General features: G+C 60.7%; 2 protein-coding genes across 2 annotated transcripts; one reads left to right on the top strand and one right to left on the bottom strand.

Moving 5' to 3' along the window:
• Window positions 1–425: 425 nt before the first annotated feature.
• On the bottom strand, window positions 426–4,858 carry SLC35B1 (solute carrier family 35 member B1). The gene is made up of 9 exons (XM_039700567.1): window positions 4,673–4,858; window positions 4,265–4,368; window positions 4,026–4,156; window positions 3,176–3,206; window positions 2,748–2,905; window positions 1,950–2,076; window positions 1,429–1,535; window positions 1,002–1,155; window positions 426–786 (listed from the first exon to the last, which is right to left on the bottom strand). Exons 1-9 carry the CDS (start codon window positions 4,849–4,851, stop codon window positions 734–736), a joined length of 1,044 nt encoding a protein of 347 aa, XP_039556501.1. The 5' UTR covers window positions 4,852–4,858; the 3' UTR covers window positions 426–733.
• Window positions 4,859–5,686: 828 nt separating this feature from the next.
• KAT7 (lysine acetyltransferase 7) lies at window positions 5,687–18,677 on the top strand. Its single transcript, XM_039700566.1, has 15 exons — window positions 5,687–5,933; window positions 7,101–7,248; window positions 9,619–9,795; window positions 10,249–10,488; window positions 11,324–11,406; window positions 11,607–11,696; window positions 12,217–12,315; window positions 12,422–12,532; window positions 13,330–13,521; window positions 14,161–14,250; window positions 14,590–14,730; window positions 15,124–15,217; window positions 15,352–15,498; window positions 16,042–16,148; window positions 17,227–18,677. Exons 1-15 carry the CDS (start codon window positions 5,919–5,921, stop codon window positions 17,326–17,328), a joined length of 1,836 nt encoding a protein of 611 aa, XP_039556500.1. The 5' UTR covers window positions 5,687–5,918; the 3' UTR covers window positions 17,329–18,677.
• Window positions 18,678–19,875: the final 1,198 nt, after the last annotated feature.

Here is a 19,875-nt window from a genome sequence, read left to right as displayed (position 1 = left end):
GGAGCAGAGCCCAAAACCCAAGGAACAGAACCGTCCCACCCCATTCCTTTGGGGTTTATTCCAGCTGGATCCAGGCAGGAACAGCCCCAAGGCTCCTCAGGAGGGGCCAGGAACCCCAGAGAGCTGCTCTGGGAATTCCTGCTGGGGTGTCCCAGGGGATGGGACAGGAGCTGCCCCGAATTTGGGGAATTCTCATTTCCTGAGGCACATTCAGGATTTCCCTGCTGACACATCCCAGCGGGAGAAAATCCAAGGGGCTGCTCTGACCCTCTGGAAAACCCCACAGCTGGAAGGGGGTGCCTCCAACAAGGCTTTCATCCCAGGATCACCCCAAAGGACTGGGATCATTCCTCTCCCTCCCTGCAGAGCAGAGCTGGGCCCCCCCACATCAGCCAAATCCCCAAAAAAAGTCCTGAAGAAGCGGCCATTGTCTGGTTTTCTTTAATAAAGATAGGAAGGATTTGTGTTTTCCTGTTAAGGCAAGGATCTGCTGCTGCTGCTCGGCTCAGGGGGCAGCTCTGATTACACAAAAAAAGCAAAATTACACCTCAAACTAAAGGATTACATTTTAGAGACCATTCAGAATTAAAAAACCAAACCAAACTCAACCCAAAAATAAATTCCACACGGTTTCCTTCTGATTCCCTGTCCTGAGTCCAGTTCCACACCAGATTCTGAGGTACAAGACAATAAATTAAAAGTTCATTCCAACTGCGGGATCGCCCGATCGACCTCAATGCGACGTCTTCTTCACCCCCTTCCCGAATTTGGCATCGAGCCCAAGGCCTGGCAGGAGACAAAACACGACTTTGAGCTCTTCAAACCGGCAGGGAGATGGGAATTTTGGGAAAAAAGCAGCTGAACATCCCCAAATTCACCCACGGAGTGAGCTGGGGGGAAGGGACCGAATGGATCCGCCGCTCCCACGCTCCCGGCAGAGGCTCCGTGGGTTTGAGGAGCTCCCAGGGCAGGGAGCCCGGGGATTTTGCCCCCAGACTCACCCAGGAACACCAGGACGGTGCCCACCCACTGCATGGGGCTGATGGGGTTGGCAAAGAGCACCACGGAGGCCAGGATGGTGAAGAACTTGCGGGTGGTGGTGATGATGGAGCACGTCAGGGGCCCGAAGTACACCACGGTCATGAAGATGAAACTCTGCCAGAGCACAGCCCCTGTCACTGGCACTGCCAGGGCAGGCAGCCAGGGGGAAATCCCAAAAGATCTCCCTTCAGATCCTGCCTTTTCCTGGGTTGAAGTGGGTTTGTGGCATCCTGGGATGGGCTGGAGGGGCCTTGGAGCTCATCCAGGGATGCCTTCCCCTATCCCAGCCCGGCCTGGGCTGGGGCAGCCACAGGTTCCCTGGGAATCCCATCCCAGCCCCTGCCAGGGAAGCAAAGCCCACCCCAAATCCCACCCCTGAGCCCTGACCTGGCCCAGGGCGCTGGTGAGGCCGAAGAGGAGGATGTTGGAGATGATGCTGGGATAACGCTCCGTGAAACTCAGGAACTCCCAGAGCTCCCCCGTGAACAGGATCCCTGGAAAACAGCCAGGAGGAGCCTGCGTGGGGATCCCCACCCTCGTGGGCTCAGAACCCCAAACCAGGCAGTGAGCCCCACAAACTCCTGCAGGGAACACCAGCAGCAGAAGCAATCGCCCTCCTGGTTAATTAGTGAAAGAAAGATCATTAACTGGGATCAAATTCCAAGGGAACAGTCCCCAGCAATTAATCAGGAGTGCTAATCCTGGAATGGTTGGGTGGGGAGGGACCTTAAAGCTGCTGCAGTGCCAGGGGCAGCTCCCAGCCCTGCTGGGCTCCAGCTGGTGCTGCCAGCTGCAGAGGAGCTGAGCCCAGGCTGGGCCACGAGCAGAAACCCAAAAATCCCCAACAGAACCAAGCCCAGAGGGCTCCAGGTGGGTGGGCAGGGCCTGGAGCCACCCCGGCTCCTCACCTGCCCCCAGGAAGAGCGTGGACCAGAGGTTGACGTTGAGCATCATGTGGTTGGAGCCTGTCTGGTAGTGAGCCCTCATGTGGTCCTGGGACACCCCCGTGAGCCCGTCCAGGGTCAGCGACAGCAGCTGGGCAGACAGACACACAGACAGACAGACACACAGACAGGGCACACCGTCAGGTCCCCAGGGAAAATGGCAACCCCCCTCTGACAGCAGGGATTGTCAGGGGGGCTGCAGGGCACGGGAGCTCCCAGGGCACACCCGGCCTGCTGCAGCCCCAGGGCACACCTGGGAGCATCCCAGGAGAGGGGGAAATCCCACCCAGGACCCCAGGGTTTATCCCAGGAGAGGGGGAAATCCCACCTGGGAGCCCAGGGGTATCCTGGGGGAAATCTCACCCAGAACCCCAGGGTTTATCCTGGGATAAATCCCACCTGAGACCCCAGGGTTTATCCCGGGGTAAATCACACCTGGGAGCCCAGGGTTTATCCCAACCGAGAGCCCAGGGCTTATCCCAGGTGCAAATCCCACCTCAAACCTTGGAATTTATGCCATGTGAGAACAAATCCCACCTGAGTGTTTATCCCAGGAATAAATCCCACTCTCAGGAGTAAATCCCCCCACCCTGAAACCCTGGAATTTATCCCAGGTGAGGGGCAAATCCCACCTGAGTGCTGGAATCTCTTCCAGGAGTAAATCCCACCAGAATCCCAGGATTTCTTCCAGAAATAAATCCCTGCCAGGTGCCAGCCCCGAGCCCCAGCCCCGTGGGGTCCCCGTGGGGTCCCTGCACTCACCAGGAGCAGCTCCCCGTAGCCAAAGACGTGCTCGGTGTCCCCTGTCCCTTTCTTGGGCTTGTAGAGGAACAGGGCCACCCCCGCCACGATGAGCAGCACGCACAGGTACTTGGCTGGGGGGTACCTCTTGCGCAGCAGGGTCACCCCCAGCAGCATCACTGGGAAAAGGGAGGTCAGGAACTGCCCCTGAATCCACTCAGAGGAATTAAACCCCCCAAAAATCACCCCCAGCAGCATCACTGGGAAAAGGGAGGTCAGGAACTGCCCCTGAATCCACTCAGAGGAATTAAACCCCAAAAAAATCACCCCCAGCAGCATCACTGGCAAAGGAGAGGTCAGGAACTGCCCCAAATCCACCCACAGGAATTACATCCCTAAAAAATCACCCCAGGAGCATCAAACCCCCCAAAACTGGGCAATTCCCTTACCTGGGATGGGTTTGCAGGACTTGCCCAGGACCTGGGGAGGGAAGAGGGGCGTTAATGACCCACAGCCCAAAGTGAGACCCCAGAGTGACACCCCCAGAAACGAGACCCCCAAAAATGAGAGCTCAGCCCCTGCCCAAAGTGAGACCCCAGAGTGACACCCCCAGAAACGAGAGCCCCAAAAATGAGGCCTCACAGGGGGTGACCCCAGTCCCTGCCCGGTGACACTGCCACCACCTCTGGGAGCTCTGTCCCCTCCCGGAGCCCTCCCTGGAGCCCAGCAGGGAGCGGGACATGAACGTGACCCCAGGAAATGGCAGGGACGGGGTCACAGCCAGGGGTCCCTCAGTGTCCCTGTGCTGGGTGGGGGAGCTGTGTCCCCATGTCCCTGTCCCCCTGTCCCCTGTGTCCCCATGCCCACCTGAGTGGGGTGGCTGTGCCCCATGCCCCTGTCCCTGTGTCCCCCTGGGCAGGGTGGCTGTGTCCCCATGTCCCTGTCCCCCATGTCCCTGTCCCCGGCTGGGCAGGGTGGCTGTGTCCCCATGTCCCCCATGTCCCTGTCCCCCTGTCCCCTGTGTCCCCATGTCCCCCTGGGTGGGGTAGCTTTGTCCCCATGTCCCCTGTGTCCCCCGGATGGGGTGGCTGTCCCCCCCTGCCCCCGTAGCCACCTGTGTGGGGTGGCTGTGTCCCTGTCCCCCTGGGTGTCCCCATGTCCCTGTCCCCCGTGTCCCCACGTCACCCTGTCCCTGTCCCCGTGCCCACCTGCGTGGGGTGGCTGTGTCCCTGTGTCCCTGTCCCTCATATCCCCGGGTGTGGGTGGCTGTGTCCCTGTCCCCCCTGTCCCCGTGCCCACCTGCGTGGGGTAGCTGACGAACTGCAGCGCGGCGTTGCTGGACACCATGGCGCCCAGGTAGGAGAGCGAGCAGGCGCCGTACAGCCAGCGCCGCGTGCGGTCGGGCCGCGCCGCCTCCGTCAGCCGGATCACTGCGGGACGGGGATGGGGACGGGGACAGGACGGCTCAGGAGCGGCCCGGGGCTCCGGGGGGCTCCCGGGGGGCTCCGGGGGGCTCCGGGGCTGCGGGGCTCACTTACGGAGCTTGGCGAAGGCGGCGTTGATCACGCACTGGATGAACACCAGCGTCAGCGCGTACTTGAACCTCTCCTGCTTGGCGCCCTCCCCGTAGCGGCCGCGGGTGCTGCGGGACGGACGGCGGGACGCACGGACACCGTGACACCGGGACGGACGCCGGGGACGCGGCCCAGGGCACGGGAAGGAGCGGCGCGCCCCGGCCGCCCGGCCCTGCCCCGCTCCCAGCCCGGCTGTGCCCCGGCCCCTGTCCCGTGTCCCCGTCCCGTGTCCCCCAGCCCTGTTACTCCATGTCCCGTGTCCCCGTCCCGTGTCCCCCATCCCTGCCCCGTGTCCCCCAGCCCCGTTACTCCGTGCTCCCCCATCCCGCTCCCCATCCCGTGTCCCGGCCCCGCTGTCCCGCTGTCCCTCACATGCTCTCCTGCAGGATGCCGTAGTAGAAGTAGCAGGCGAACACGCCGAGGAAGCAGACGGGCAGGCGGAGGCGCTCGGGCAGCGCCGCGGCCGCGCTCGCTCCCATGTTGGCGGCGGGGCCGCTCAGCGCGGGCGGCACCTCCAGCGCCACATCCCGCGGCGCCCCGGGCGGCCTCATCGGCCCCCGGGCGAGGCGAGCCGGGAACAGCGCGGGGCCGGGCGGGGGCTGCGCGCCGCGACCGCCGAACGCTCCCCGGGGCTGCGCCCGCCGCGGTTCGGCCGCGATGGGAGCGGCGGTGAGGGCGGCGGTGCAGGCAGCACCGAGGGCACCCCAGGCTTAGGGGCCTTCGCGATGCGCGGCGCGCGCAGGCGCGCCACCCGATGTGGAGAGCGGCGATTGGCTGCGCTGAGGGGGCGGGGTACAGGGACGGGCCCTGATTGGTGATCTCAGGAAGAGGCTCCGCCTACTCCGCGCGACACCGAGGGGGGACTTCCGGGGTCCTTCCGGCGGCCCGGGCCCGGCTCGAGCCCGGCGGGGCGGAGGTGGCGGGTCCCGGCCCGGCTCGGTTCCGCCCTGCCCGAGGCCCCGTGCAGTCGCTCCCGCTGCTCCGAGCCGCGCCTCTGGGAGGCTCCCGGGCCGGGCGGGGCCGGGGAGCACCGAGTCAGGAAAGCACCGTGGCCGCCATGGCACTTTGTCCTTCACAGTTCCCCTCATCCCTACGGGAACCCCCGGGCCACACACCCCGCCTCCAGGGCGCTGCTTCCCGCAGGCTCCACGGAGCAGCTGCCGGTGCTGCTGCAATTCCCGAGGCTTCACAGCACGGAGCTCTGGGAGCTCCCCCGCCGGGGCTCGGCGCTGCCCGCATCCAGCACGGCGGCCTCGGTACCGGGCGGCCTCCTGCCCTCACCAAAGATGGCGGCCGCCGCAGCTGCCCCCGCCCCGCTGCCCACATCAAAGATGGCGGCTCGCGGCTTCAGCGCCGGCGGCGCCTGCCCAGTTCCAAGATGGCGCGCGGTCACGTGACGGGGGTGTGGGCCGCGTCCCGGCGGAAGCGTGAGGGACCGAGCAGGGAACGGCGGCTGGCGGCGGCGGGAGCGGGGCTGGCGCCGCACGAGCAGGCGTGCCGCAGGGCGGGGGACACGGCTGTCACCACGGAGTCCGCCAGCAGCAACACCGCGGCGGCCACCGCCGCTTCGCGGGCCGCGGGCGCCGGGGACCAGGCAACCTCACTGCCCCCGCCCAGGATGCAGCGCAGGAAGGTGAGCGCGGCCGGGAAACGGGGGAGGCGGCCGGCGGGGAGGCCGGCGGGCTCGGGCCGCTACTCTCTGCCTTTCCCCAGCCCCTCCGCTCCCTCTCCCGGCTCCAAAACTAAGGGGAAAATAGCGGCCTTCAGCCCCCAGCGCCCGCCTCCCGCGCGCTCTGATTGGCCGGAGCACTAGCAGGCCGCGCGCTGATTGGCCGCTGTGCCTGTCACTCATCACCCCCAACGGCTACCGTTCCCCCTCCCCCGCGCCGGCAGCGGGTCCCGCCCCTTGCCGTTTCCGATTGGACACGCGCTCGGAGAGCTGGCCGTCTATTGGTCGGGTCTGCATGCCGGGCTGCCCGCCGATTGGCTACTGCTGCTGTCCATCTCCGCCCCCAACGGTCACCTCCCCGCGCGAGCCTTGTTTCTCCCTTCCCCCACCGCGCCGCGGCCCCCCCGCCCCGGTTGGCGTTGCCGTGGGAGCAAGCCTCGCGCTGATTGGCCGCCGTTCGCTGTCAATCACGCGCCGCGAGGCCCGCCCTTTTTGCCCTCGCGCTGCCATTGGTTGCCCTCCCTTTGGGCCCCGCCCGCGTGCGCTGTGATTGGCTGCGGCCCGCGCGGCTCCGCTGGGTGCAAAACAAAGCGTCGCGGGGGCCGCGCTCCCGCCGACGGCGCGAGGTCCAGACCCCCCGGTCCCCTCACGGTGTTACCGTTCAGCCGCGCCTGGAAATTAGGCACAAGCCTGGAATGGGGGGAGGGGAACATTAAAGGGTTGGAGTGTGAACGGTTTAATAATGAGAAATGAAGTGAAATGCTGTAATGGTGTTAAATAACGGAAAGGGAAAGGATTAAAAAATAGCAATTGCTGACCGGTGCCAGACTCTCTTGCAGACTGCTGCCCCACTTTGGGATAATTCTGGTCATTCCTGCAGTTTGTATCCTGGGAATGGCACCCTGAGGTGGGAATATCCCTTTGGCCACGAGGGATCACCTATCACGGTTTGTTTGGGAAACTCCTCACTGGGAGAGCAGGAGACTCAAAAAGAAAAGGAAAAAAGAGTCCTTGGTTTGGGATAAAGCACCCGGGTCACGCTAGCGGCTGGGAGGACTGGAGAACGTGAAATATTCACTCATTTAACGTGGATTTGACCGCGGTGCTGACGGGCGGCGTGTGCTGTTGCAGAGGAACGCGGGCAGCAGCTCGGACGGGACGGAGGACTCGGACTTCTCCACGGACCCCGAGCACACGGACAGCTCCGAGAGCGACGGCACCTCCCGGCGATCCGCCCGCGTCACCCGCTCCTCGGCCCGCCTCAGCCAGAGCTCCCAGGGTACGGCGGGCTCCCCTCTAGCCGGGGACAGGCTCTCCTTTAACTGGGGAAAGGCTCCCCCTCTAACCCGGGACGGGCTCTTCTTTAAATCAGCGAAAGGTTCTGCTTTCAATCAGGGGAAGGCTCTGCCTTAAACCAGGGAAAGGCTCTGCTTTAAACCAGGGACAGGCTCTGCCTTAAACCAGGGAAAGGCTCTGCTTTCAACCAGGGACAGGCTCTGCCTTAAACCAGGGAAAGGCTCTGCTTTAAACCAGGGAAAGGTTCTGCTTTAAACCAGGGAAAGGCTCTGCTTTAAACCAGGGAAAGGCTCTGCTTTCAACCAGGGAAAGGCTCTGCTTTCAACCAGGGAAAGGCTCTGCCTTAAGCCAGGGAAAGGTTCTGCCTTAAACCAGGGAAAGGCTCTGCCTTAAACCAGGGAAAGGCTCTGCTTTAAACCAGAGTAAGGCTCTTCTTTAAACTGGGGAGAGGCTCTCCTTTACACTGGGGAAGGGCTCCTCCTCAAACCAGGGAAAGGCTCTGCCTTAAACCAGGGAAAGGCTCTGCTTTAAACTGGGGAGAGGCTCTCCTTTAACTGGGGAAAGGCTCCCCCTTACACTGGGGAAGGGCTCCTCCTCAAACCAGGGAAAGGCTCCTCCTCAAACTGGGGAAAAGTTCTTCTTTAAACTAGAGAAAGGTTCTTCTTTAAACCAGGGAAAGGCTCCTCCTTAAACTGGGGAAAGGCTCTTCCTCAAACCGTGGAAAGCCTTTCCTTAAACCAGATCCAGGCTCTTCCTTAAACTGGGGCAAGGCTCTTCCTCAAACCGTGGAAAGCCTTTCCTTAAACCAGATCCAGGCTCTTCCTTAAACTGGGGAAAGGCTCTTCCTCAAACCAGGGAAAGCCTTTCCTTAAACCAGATCCAGGCTCCTCCTTAAGCCATGTCAAGGCTCCTCCAGCCCCACACAGAATCCCAGGTGCAGCTCCACAGCAGAGGCAGTCCTGCTGTTCCCAAGGGTTATGGGTTCTTATCTAAACTGAGGGATCTTTGCATCTCCAAATGGGAGCTGGGTGGTAATTACGGGTTAATTAACCTGGAGAAAGCTGGTGGTGCTCCAGATTGCTCCAAGTGCGCTGAGATTTTATCAGGCAAGGCCAGGGCATGGTGACACGGGCAGGACAGAGCCACGGGGTGTTGGTCAGCGTGGGGCAGGGGGGACCTGTGGGTGCCGTGGTGTGACTGGGGTGTCCCCGTGGTGTGACTGGGGTGTCCCCATGGTGTGACTGGGGTGTCCCCGTGGTTCCTGGGGTGTCCCCGTGGTGTGACTGGGGTGTCCCCGTGGTGTGACTGGGGTGTCCCCGTGGTTCACCTGTGGGTGCCGTGGTGTGACTGGGGTGTCCCCGTGGTGTGACTGGGGTGTCCCCGTGGTGTGACTGGGGTGTCCCCATGGTGTGACTGGGGTGTCCCCGTGGTTCCTGGGGTGTCCCCGTGGTGTGACTGGGGTGTCCCCGTGGTGTGACTGGGGTATCCCTGTGGTGTGACTGGGGTGTTCCTGTGGTTCCTGGGGTGTCCCCGTGGTGTGATTGTGGTTGCTGTGGTGTCCCCATGGTGTCCCTGTGGTGTCCCCATGGTTCCTGTGGTGTCCCCATGGTGTGATTGTGGTTGCTGTAGTGTCCCCCCAGTATAACTGTGGTGTCCCCATGGTTCCTGTGGTGTCCCCATAGTGTTTCTGTGGTGTCCTGCGGTGTTCCCATGGTGTGACCGTGGTTCCCATGGTGTGATCGTTGTGTCCCCAGGGTGTCCCTGCAGTGTCCCCATGGTGTCCCCATGATGTGACTATGGTGTCCCTGCAGTATCCCTGCGGTGTTCTCATGGTGTCCCCACGGTGTCCCCCTGGTGTGACTGTGGTGTCCCCATGGTGTCCCTGTGGTTCCGATGGTGTCCCCGCGGTGTTCCCCATGTAGTGTCCCCCCAGTATAACTGTGGTGTCCCCATGGTTCCTGTGGTGTCCCCATAGTGTTTCTGTGGTGTCCTGCGGTGTTCCCATGGTGTGATCGTTGTGTCCCTGCAGTGTCCCCATGGTGTCCCCATGATGTGACTATGGTGTCCCTGCAGTATCCCTGCGGTGTTCTCATGGTGTCCCCCTGGTGTCCCTGTGCTGTCCCCGCGGTGTCCCCACGGTGTGACTGTGGTCCCCGTGGTGTCCCCACGGTGTCCCCCTGGTGTGACTGTGGTGTCCCCATGGTGTGACTGTGGTCCCCGCGGTGTCCCCGCGGTGTGACTGTGGTGTCCCCATGGTGTGACTGTGGTCCCCGCGGTGTCCCCGCGGTGTGACTGTGGTGTCCCCATGGTGTGACTGTGGTCCCCACGGTGTCACGCCGCGTTGCCCCAGCAGACTCCAGCCCGGTGCGGAACGCGCCGGCGTTCGGGCCGGACGAGCCGGTGTACTCCACGCGGAGGGTGACCCGCAGCCAGCAGCAGCCAGCTCCCGTCACCCCCAAGAAGTACCCGCTGCGACAGACGCGCTCCTCGGGCTCCGAGACCGAGCAGGCCGTGGACTTCTCTGACAGAGGTACCCTCGGGGGCTGGGAGTGCTCCCTTGGTGCCCACGGGGGCTGGGAGTGCTGGGGTAGTGCCCATGGGGGCTGGGAGTGCTGGGTTGGTGCCCACGGGGACTGGGAGTGCTCTGTTGGTACCCATATGGGCAGGAAATGCTCCCTTGGTGCCCACGGGGACTGGGTGTGCTGCTTTGTTACCCACAGGGGCAGGGAATGCTCTGTTGGTGCCCACAAGGACAGGGAATGCTCCCTTGGTGCCCACGGGGACTGGGAGTGCTCTGTTGGTACCCAGATGGGCAGGGAATGCTCTGTTGGTGCCCACAAGGACAGGGAATGCTCCCTTGGTGCCCACAGGGGCAGGGAATGCAGCTCCCAGGGTGGGAGAGGCTCTGTGCAGCCCCCGAGGCGTTTCTGGGAGCATTTTTGGGAGCTCTGCCCTCAGCCGTGTCCCCTCTGCCCCTCTCCAGACACCAAAAACACGGCGGACCACGACGAGTCCCCGCCGCGCACCCCCACGGGCAACGCGCCCTCCTCGGAGTCCGACATCGACATCTCCAGCCCCAACGTGTCCCACGACGAGAGCCTGGCCAAGGACATGTCCATGAAGGACTCGGGCAGCGACCTCTCGCACCGGCCCAAGCGCCGCCGCTTCCACGAGAGCTACAACTTCAACATGAAGTGTCCCACTCCTGGCTGCAACTCCCTGGGTACGGCCGTGCCTCGGCAGCGCTGCTCGGGGCTGCTCGGGTGGCAGCCTGGGAACTGCAGGGAAATAGGGCCGGGAGATTGACACTGACCAAAGCAGCAATCCTGGAAACTGCAGGGAAATAGGGCCAGAAGATTGCTGCTTTGGCTGGTGTCAGTCTGGAAATGGGCAGGGAAATAGGGCCGGGAGATTGACACTGACCAAAGCAGCAATCCTGGAAACTGCAGGGAAATAGGGCCAGAAGATTGCTGCTTTGGCTGGTGTCAGTCTGGAAATGGGCTGCAACTCCCTGGGTACGGCCGTGCCGCGGCAGCGCTGCTCGGGGCTGCTCGGGTGGCAGTCTGGGAACTGCAGGGAAATGGGAGATTGGCACTGACCAAAGCAGCAATCCTGGGAACTGCAGGGAAATAGGGCTGGGAGATTGACACTGACCAAAGCAGCAATCCTGGAAACGGGCAGGGAATCAGGGTCAGGAATGGCAAGGAGCAGGTCTGGAGAAGGGATGTGAAGCATAAATACAGGGATGTTGTTCCTGGAGGTGTTTTCTGTGTTGGGGGGTGACAGGATGAGGAACCAGATGGGAGGGTGAGCACAGGTGTGGGAGGAAAATCCCAGATTTGTGGGCAGGGAACTGGTTTTTGCCAGAAACAGGATTTCAGTGCCAAATTACTGCACTCCCATCCCTGCCTGCTTTGGCTTGGTGTCAGAAAGGTTCTCCTTCCTTTTTAAACCAGGAAGTTTCCTCCTCCTGTCCCCCTGTCAGTGATCCTGTGAGGGATCTCCATCTCTTTGGGATCATTTGCCACAAGGGTTGCTGTTTTCCTGACCCCTTGCAGGACACCTGACGGGGAAGCACGAGCGCCACTTCTCCATCTCGGGGTGCCCTCTCTACCACAACCTCTCAGCAGATGAGTGCAAGGTAAACCTGAGTGGTTTTGCCTTTGATTTCTCCTCCTCTGGGATTTTTAGGGTAAAATGCTGATCCTTGAGCAGCAAGCAGTTCACAGCTGCGTGCTGCTGTGCTTGGCTGTGGGGCAGCAGCGTTGTGTGTCACACCCTGGGGGGGCAGGGGGTGGCAGGAGGTGGCTGCAGCCCTGACAGGTGAATTTTGTCCCCCAGGTGAGGGCACAGAGCCGGGACAAGCAGATTGAGGAGCGGATGTTGGCCCACAGGCAGGATGACAACAACAGGCACGCCACCAGGCACCAGGTGAGGGGCACAGCCCCAGCTCCCAGCGCAGGGCTGGGGGTCTGGGCTCCCTTCTCCACCTCCTGACCCTGCCCAGCTGCCATTCCAGAGGGGGAATTCCCTGGGTCCCCTCAGTGGGGTTGGAGCAGGCAGGGAGAGCAGAGCTGTGTTCTCAGCATGATCCTTGCCCTGAGTTTGGGTGTGCAGGACCAGGGAATTCCTGCAGAGCTGTGAACTGCAATTTCCCTCTGAGTAACCAGCAGAGAGCCAGAGCAGGGGAATGACATTTCCCAGTCCCTGAGTCAGCTGGGAGCTGTTCCCCAGCACAGAGCATTCCGTGGGGAGCTCACCCTGTCCTGTGGTGGGAAGGAAATTTCCTGCTTTGCATTCCTGTGCTGCAGCTGCAGTGCCCTGTGATTAGCAGGGGATCTGGTTCAGACCTCATGGAATGGCAGCCAGGATGGAATTCTTTGGGGTGGGCAGGGAAGGGGGAGGTTTGAGGGGCTGGAGCCTCTCAAGGCCCCACTGGGGTTTCTTTCAGGCCCCCACAGAGAGGCAGCTGCGCTACAAAGAGAAGGTGGCTGAGCTCAGGAAGAAGAGGAACTCGGGGCTCAGCAAGGAGCAGAAGGAGAAATACATGGTAAAAGCAGGAATTCCGTCCTCTCACTCCCCCTGGGATGCAGCTTGGCTCTCCCAGCCATCCTGCAGCAGCTCAGCAGCCCGAGTGCTGTGCTGTGGTTTTGCAGGAGCACAGGCAGACCTATGGCAACACCAGGGAGCCTCTCCTGGAGAACCTGACCAGCGAGTACGACCTGGAGCTGTTCCGCAGGGCCCAGGCCCGCGCCTCCGAGGACCTGGTGAGACCCGCCTGGCTGGGGTGACTGCTGCAGCTGAGCTCTGCGCTCAGGAATGTGTGGTGGCATTCCAGGGCTGCTCCCAGGGACAGTGGCAGCTTCAGCCTCCCTGCTGAGGGCTGGGGACAACAAAAGCCACCTCAGCCTGTGACTGAGTTCATGGGCTGGTGTTGCTGAGGCTCCTGAGGAGCTTCCCAAAGCCACATCCCATTCCAGACAGGGATCAAAGGATCCTTTGATGCTTTCCTGGGACAGCTGGGGTTCCTGGGGCAGAGCCCTGGGCTGTGTCACGGAGCCACAGGATGGACTGGGCTGGAAAAGCGTGTGAGATCATCGAGTGCCGCCCGTGACCTGACACCACCTTGTCCCCAAGTGCCACATCCACCTCCAGGGACAGTGACACTTCCCTGGGCAGCCCCTTCCAGTTCCCAATTCCTCTTTCTGGGAAGAAATCCCTCCTCATGTGCAGCCTGGCCCAGCGTGGGGCCGTGTCCTCCTGTCCTGTGTTCCCTGGGAGCAGAGCCAGGCCCCACCCTGGCTGCACCCTCCTGCTGGGGTTTTGGAGAGCCAGGAGGTCTCCCCTGGTCCTTTTCTCCAGGATAAACACCCCAGCTCCCTCAGCTGCTCTCACAGCACCCGTGTCCTGTCCCTGGGATCAGGAGAGGAGCAGGGAGCGTCCAGGAGCTGTAGGAATTTAACAAATTCAGAAAGCTTGGAACACATCTCCTCCAGGAAAACAAATCCCAATTCCCCTGCTGCTGCTTTGAGTTTTGGCTAACCCTGCTTTCCCCGGGGGGCAGGAGAAGCTGAGGCTGCAGGGGCAGATCACCGAGGGCAGCAACATGATCAAGACCATCGCGTTCGGGCGCTACGAGCTGGACACGTGGTACCACTCGCCCTACCCCGAGGAGTACGCGCGCCTCGGGCGCCTCTACATGTGCGAGTTCTGCCTCAAGTACATGAAGAGCCAGACCATCCTGCGCAGGCACATGGTGAGGGCTGGGGCTCAGGGCTGCTGGGGGTGCTGCTCTGGGGTCAGGGAGTGCCTCATTCCCGATGGGAATGCTGCTGTGGGGTCAGAGAATGCCTCATTCCCTCTGGGAATGCTGCTGTGGGGTCAGAGAATGGCTCAGTCCCACTGGGAATGCTGCTGTGGGGTCAGGGAATGGCTCAGTCCCACTGGGAATGCTGCTGTGGGGTCAGGGGGGCTCAGTCCCACTGGGAATGCTGCTGTGGGGTCAGGGAGGGCCCAGCCCGGCTCGGCCCGTGCACTGGGGCTCAGTCCCACTGGGAATGCTGCTGTGGGACCAGAGAATGGCTCAGTCCCACTGGGAATGCTGCTGTGGGGTCAGAGAGGGCTCAGTCCCGCTGGGAATGCTGCTGTGGGACCAGGAAGGGCTCAGTCCTGCTGGGAATGCTGCTGTGGGGTCAGGGGGGCTCAGTCCCACTGGGAATGCTGCTGTGGGGTCAGGAATGGCCCAGCCAGGCTCAGCCCGTGCACGTGGCAGTGCCTGACGCCAGGCTGGCGTGGCTGGGGTGCAGTGGCAGCCCAGGCTGCAGTTCCCTGTCACCCTGGGGACACCCTGGTCCCCAGGCCAGCGGTGACAGCCCCGATTCTGTCCCTGTCCCAGGCCAAGTGTGTCTGGAAGCACCCCCCGGGGGACGAGATCTACCGCAAGGGCTCCATCTCCGTCTTCGAGGTGGATGGCAAGAAGAACAAGGTGAGTGGGAGCTGCTGGCCCTGCAGGCAGCCCAGGTGGCCCTCAGGCAGCCCAGGTGGCCCTGCTGGCCCTGCTCACAGAGGGACTGCTGCACTCTGGCTGTCCCTGCAGGAGTTGTGCTGCTGCTCCCGTGGTGCCCCAGCAGCTCCCTCTGTGTCACCCAGCAGGGGTGAGGGGCAGGATCCAGCCTCATCCATTTCCATCACCAGTGGAATTGTTGCCTGGCCCAGCTGCTCTGTTTCCCCATCACTTCTCAGATGATTCTGAGGGTTTTTTGTCCTTGCCCACATTTGGGGTATCCCACTGGAGTAAACACCTGCATCTCTTTTCTGTGCCCAGATCTACTGTCAGAACCTGTGTCTGCTGGCAAAGCTTTTCCTGGACCACAAAACCCTTTATTATGATGTGGAGCCCTTCCTCTTCTACGTCATGACAGAGGCTGACAACACTGGCTGCCACCTGATCGGGTATTTCTCCAAGGTCAGTGGAAAACACTCATCCCCCACCTCACTAAAATGGGGTTTAGGGCCCCCTCATCAGCCCCGAATCCCTTTTGCAGTCTTGGGGTTTGCTGCTTTTGGGAGCAGATGAAAGTCCAAGGCTGAGCTGCAGGGGTTGTTGTGTTTGCTGAGGGATTGCAGGCGCTGTGCTGCTCCATCTTTCCTCATTCCCAGCAAAAACCAACCCAGCTCCAAGGAATTGTGGTTTCCAGGAAGCAGAGTGGTGTCTTCGTGAGGGAGAAAGAAACTGGGAAGGAATGTGGAGAAAATACATGAAAATAAATATTAATCACCATGATTTTTTTTATAAAACAGAACAGCTAAAGGATTAAAAATTCTGAGCTCTGCCTTTCCTCTCTGCTCTTGTTTCCAGGAGAAGAATTCCTTCCTGAACTACAACGTGTCCTGCATCCTGACCATGCCCCAGTACATGAGACAAGGCTATGGCAAAATGCTCATTGACTTCAGTGAGTGTGGGGGGAATCCAGGGGCAAACTCCTCCAGCTCCACCAGGAAATCTCCCCTGGCTGCTGCTGCTGGAGCAGCTTCCACCCTGGTTCATTTCTGAGTCGTTTAAATATGGTTATTTTTGTATTTTTAGGCTATTTGCTGTCCAAAGTGGAGGAGAAGGTTGGCTCCCCAGAGCGTCCCCTGTCTGACCTGGGCCTGATCAGCTACAGGAGCTACTGGAAGGAAGTTCTGCTGCGGTACCTGCACAACTTCCAGGGCAAGGAGATCTCCATCAAAGGTCAGGGGGGGCTTTGGGAACACCCCCGTGCCTCTCAGGCCTGCCTCACCCACCCCAGTGTTTGTGGAGCACTGAATTCCATGGGGTGTTGCTGTGGTTGGGAGTGGCTCCTTCCCAGCCCTGCCAGCAGCAGAGATGGGCCACGTGCAGCTTTTTGAATCATTAATGGGCTGCTTGATGAAAAAACTGCAATTTAAAAAAAGATTCAGCAAAACCTTTCATCCAGAATGCTTATTTTAACAAAAAAAAAAAGGCTCCTGCAGCCAATATTGAGAATATTTGGCTTTTTTTTAATGGCATTTCTCTGTTGGTGGCACCTGGGAGGTCGTGGAGTTTCCTGGGGACATGAGGTACCCTGCAAAAGCAGGATTGCACCTTCTTTCAGGGGATTTGTTCCAGATCCCAAGCCCAGCACCCCCAAACCCTGCAATCCTGGCTGTGCCTGCTCAGTCCCACATTCCTGAGGGAGGGAATTACCCTGAGCTGCTGCTGGGCCCAGGGGTTTGGGGCTGTGTCAGAGGCTCTGCTGGGCTCTGATTGCAGAGATCAGCCAGGAGACTGCTGTGAACCCCGTGGACATCGTCAGCACCCTGCAGGCCCTGCAGATGCTCAAGTACTGGAAGGGCAAACACCTGGTCCTCAAGAGACAGGTGAGCCTGGGCCCTCCTGGGCACCTCCCTTCACCTCCTCCTTCTCCTGGCTGCACTCAGGGCTCCTTGGGTTCTCCACTCCTCCTTCTCCTTGTTGGGATGAGGGCTTCCATTCCTCCTTCTCCTGGCTGCACTCAGGGCTCCTTGGGTTCTCCATTCCTCCTCTCTCCTTGCTGGGATCAGGGCTTCCATGGCTTCTCCTCCTTATCCTGGCTGCAGTAAGGGCTTCCATGGCTTCTCCTCCTTCTCCTGGCTGCAGTCAGGACTTCCATGGCTTCTCCATTCCTCCTTTCCCTTGCTGCAATCAGGGCTCCTTGGGTTCCCCTTTCCTTGCTGGGATCAGGGCTCCTTGGCTTCTCCAGCCTGCTCGTTCTCATCTCCAAGTAAAACAGGAGGTGGGAATCCAACCTTGTTTTTCAGCAGGGCAGGAATGAGCCCTGCAGGACGCCCCAAAATCCCCCCTGAGCATCCCTGGGAGGGGGATCCAAACCCCCCTGGAGCTCTGGCAGCCTGGGGGCCGTGCCCATTCCCTGGTCCACCCTCTGGATGAGGAGCTTTCCCCAAAACCCAACCCAAACCTCCCTGAGCTGCTGTGAGCAGGGCTGGTGGAGCCCTGCATGGCTCCTGCCTGATCCCTGCCTGACAAATCCCTGCGTGGGGGGTGAGACCCCAAACCTTCTCCCTTCCCTGGAGCTCGATTGGGCTTCTGGAAAACTCCATGGAGGAGAAGTTGTTCTTTTGGGGTAACTTTGGTGTAACTTTGCTGCTATTGTGCTGATATTTGGTGTTGTTTTGCTGTTACTCTGCTGTTATTTTGGTGTTACTCTGGTGTTGCTTTGGTCTTGTTTTGGTGCAAGTCTGCTGTTATTTTGGTGCTGTTTTGGTCTTGTTTTGGTGTTGCTCTGGTGTTGTTTTGGTGTAACTCTGCTGTTATTTTGGTGCTGTTTTGGTGTCCCCGTGCTCTCCCTGTGCCGTTCCTTTGAGGCACCAATGGCTGAGCCCCTCCCCGGCGTGGTGCTGTGCCAGGGCTGATTCCCCAGCAGGATCCCCCCTGAGCTGCCCCTCCTGCTCTCCCCAGGACCTGATCGATGAGTGGATCGCCAAGGAGGCCAAGAGGTCCAACAGCAACAAGACCATGGACCCCAGCTGCCTGAAGTGGACCCCTCCCAAGGGCACCTAAGGGTGCCCAGCAGCCCAGGCCGCAGGGACGCGTGTGCTGCCGTGGTGGCTGGCTGCTGCAGTGTCCCCAGGGCGGGGCTGGCCTGGCCCTGTGTCCCCTCAGTTCTGAGGAACTCGCGTGGTTCGGCCTCAGTGAGGCCGCGAGGACTGGAAGTGGCTGGGAGCCCCAGGGAGCTCTGACTGCTGGGCCTGTCCCTGTCCCTGCTGTCCTGCTCCGTCCCTCTGTCCCTCCCGCAGCTTCCCTGGCTGCTGGGCTCAGCCCTGGCTCTTGGACAGTGCTGGAAATGCTTCTGTGGGGCTGCTCCTGGCCCACTCCGTGTCTGAAATAGCTTTAGTGGGGTCACTGCCCCTCTCCCAGCAGTTTTCCCTAGGATCCAGCAGATCTTCACTTAGTTCCTATTGCACAGCCAGAATTGCACCTCCTGCACCCGAGGGAGTCACTGGGTGTTGCTGTCACCCCCTCCTGGAGCCACCACAGCCCTGCTGGAAGCACCTCTGGAGTAGAATTCCCATTTTTCCTGGTGTGTATCTTGTGGAATTGCTGAGTTCCTGTACATAAACCACCTGCTGAGTGTATTCCCCATGAGATGTTTTTCCCAGAGCAGCCTTCCTGGAATTGCAGGTCCCTTTTTATTGGAGTTTTTTTTTCCCCTCCAGGCTGAAGGAATCCAAACTTTGGCCTTTTCCAAAGAGCCACAGGAACTCCCAGCCCCAATTCCAGGAGCTGGTGGGCTGCTGTGCTCCAGGGAGGGATGGATTCCCTGGCAGAGCAAAAAAATAGCTTTGATTCCTCCCTCCCATCCACAGAAATAGCCCAGAATGGCCTCCCAGTAAAACCAGTGTCCTCGTGCCACCCATCCCTGTGTGGCTCCAGTGTCACTGGCAGAGGGGACAGCCCTGGGAAGGGGCTGAATTCTGGTCCCAGTGCTGGGTTCCCTGGTCCCAGTGCTGGATTCCCTGGTCCCAGTGCTGGATTCCCTGATCCCAGTGCTGATCTCAGTGATCCCAGTGCTGATTTCCTCCATCCCAGTGCTGATTCCCTCCATCCCAGTGCTGATTTCCTCCATCCCACTGATTCCTCACGGATCAGGCTGTGAAATGAAGCACTCCTGGGAAGGTGGGGGCCATTCCCATTAACCACTGCCCCATCCTGACTGGAAAAGCTCCCTCCTGCTTCCCTGCCTTTGTCCTGGACCCCCCAAGCCCCGCCAGCCCTGGCTGCTGGCTGTGGCCCCGTGGGCATTACTGACCCCTGTCCCTGTCCCAGCTCAGATCCCAGGAATGTCCCAGGCAGGGGGAGGCCGTGCTGCTCCTGTACCCCCTCCTCAATAAATAAAAGCATGTTCCTGCTCCCGCCATGGTCCTGCTTTCCCTGCAGCCCCCGAGCAGCAGCTGCTCCCCCTGGCCCCAGGGCTGCTCTGACCCCCCAGGCCGGGGGGTTTGGGGTTGGCCCTGGAGCAGCCTCGGGGCTGAGTCTTTCCCAGACATCCTGCTCTGGACAGTGGCAGTGCTTTGAGTCTTTTCCATGAAGGAGTTTTCCCTGATACCTCCCCTGGCACCTGAGGCTGTCTTTGGGACCAGAAGAGTTTTCCCCACATGGAATTTCCCCCTTTTCAATGAAGGAATTTTCCCTGATCTCCATCCTAAACCTCCCCTGATACAACCCGAGGCTGTTCTTGGGCCCAGAAGGGTTTTCCTCCTTTTCAGTGCAGGAATTCTTCCTGATCCCCATCCTAAACCTCCCCTGGCAGCTGAGGCTGTTCTTGGGACCAGAAGAGTTTTCCCCACATGGAATTTCCCCTTTTTCCATGCAGGAATTTTTCCTGATCCCCATCCTAAACCTCCCCTGGCAGCTGAGGCTGTTCTTGGGCCCAGAAGAGTTTTCCCCACGCTGAGGGAAAGCTGCTGAAGGAGAATTCCCCGAGATCTCCCTGGATTTCCAGGAGCTGCTCAGTGGCTCCTGATCCTTCTCCCCCTGGAATTCCTGCTGCCTTCTCCCTTTTGCTGGGGTGGTTTGGGGCAGGATGTGGTGGGGAGCAGGGGCTGGTATTCCCAAAAAGAGCCAGGGGAAGCAGGAAGAAACGGGAGCTAAATCCATGCAGTGACTTCAGCTGTTCCTATTGTCATCCTCAGCCCGTGGGGACAATCCGTGTGCCCCCAGCCCCCCCCGCTGTCCCAAACCCACGGAAAGAGCTGGAACAGCCTCTCCTGGCCAGGGAAGAGCAGCTCTATTCCTGGGATCGTCCCCTGTCATTATCTCAGCCTTTCCTGCCCTCCCCAGCCCGGCCCACGCGGCCCCGAAACCACCGGAGAGGTGCAGGAGAAAAACGGGAGCCAGGAGAGGGAAAAGAAAACATCCCCAGGAAACCACGGGTGCCAAAGGCTCCTGCGGCTTTCCTGCAGCCCGGCGGGCCCGGCACCTCCCTGCAGTGCCCAGGCAGCCAGAGCCTTCGGGTGCAGCCGGATTTGGGATCGCTGTGGGGTGGAGGGAGCCTCAATCCCGGCCGTTCCCACCCTGCCGCGGGCAGGAGCCCTCCGCCGTGCCGGG

The sequence above is a fragment of the Passer montanus genome, unplaced genomic scaffold, assembly GCF_014805655.1.
Source record: "Passer montanus isolate IOZ18808 unplaced genomic scaffold, ASM1480565v1 scaffold142, whole genome shotgun sequence".
In the NCBI taxonomy this organism is placed as follows: Eukaryota; Metazoa; Chordata; class Aves; order Passeriformes; family Passeridae; genus Passer; species Passer montanus.
This window is presented reverse-complemented; position numbering and strand designations above follow the sequence as displayed.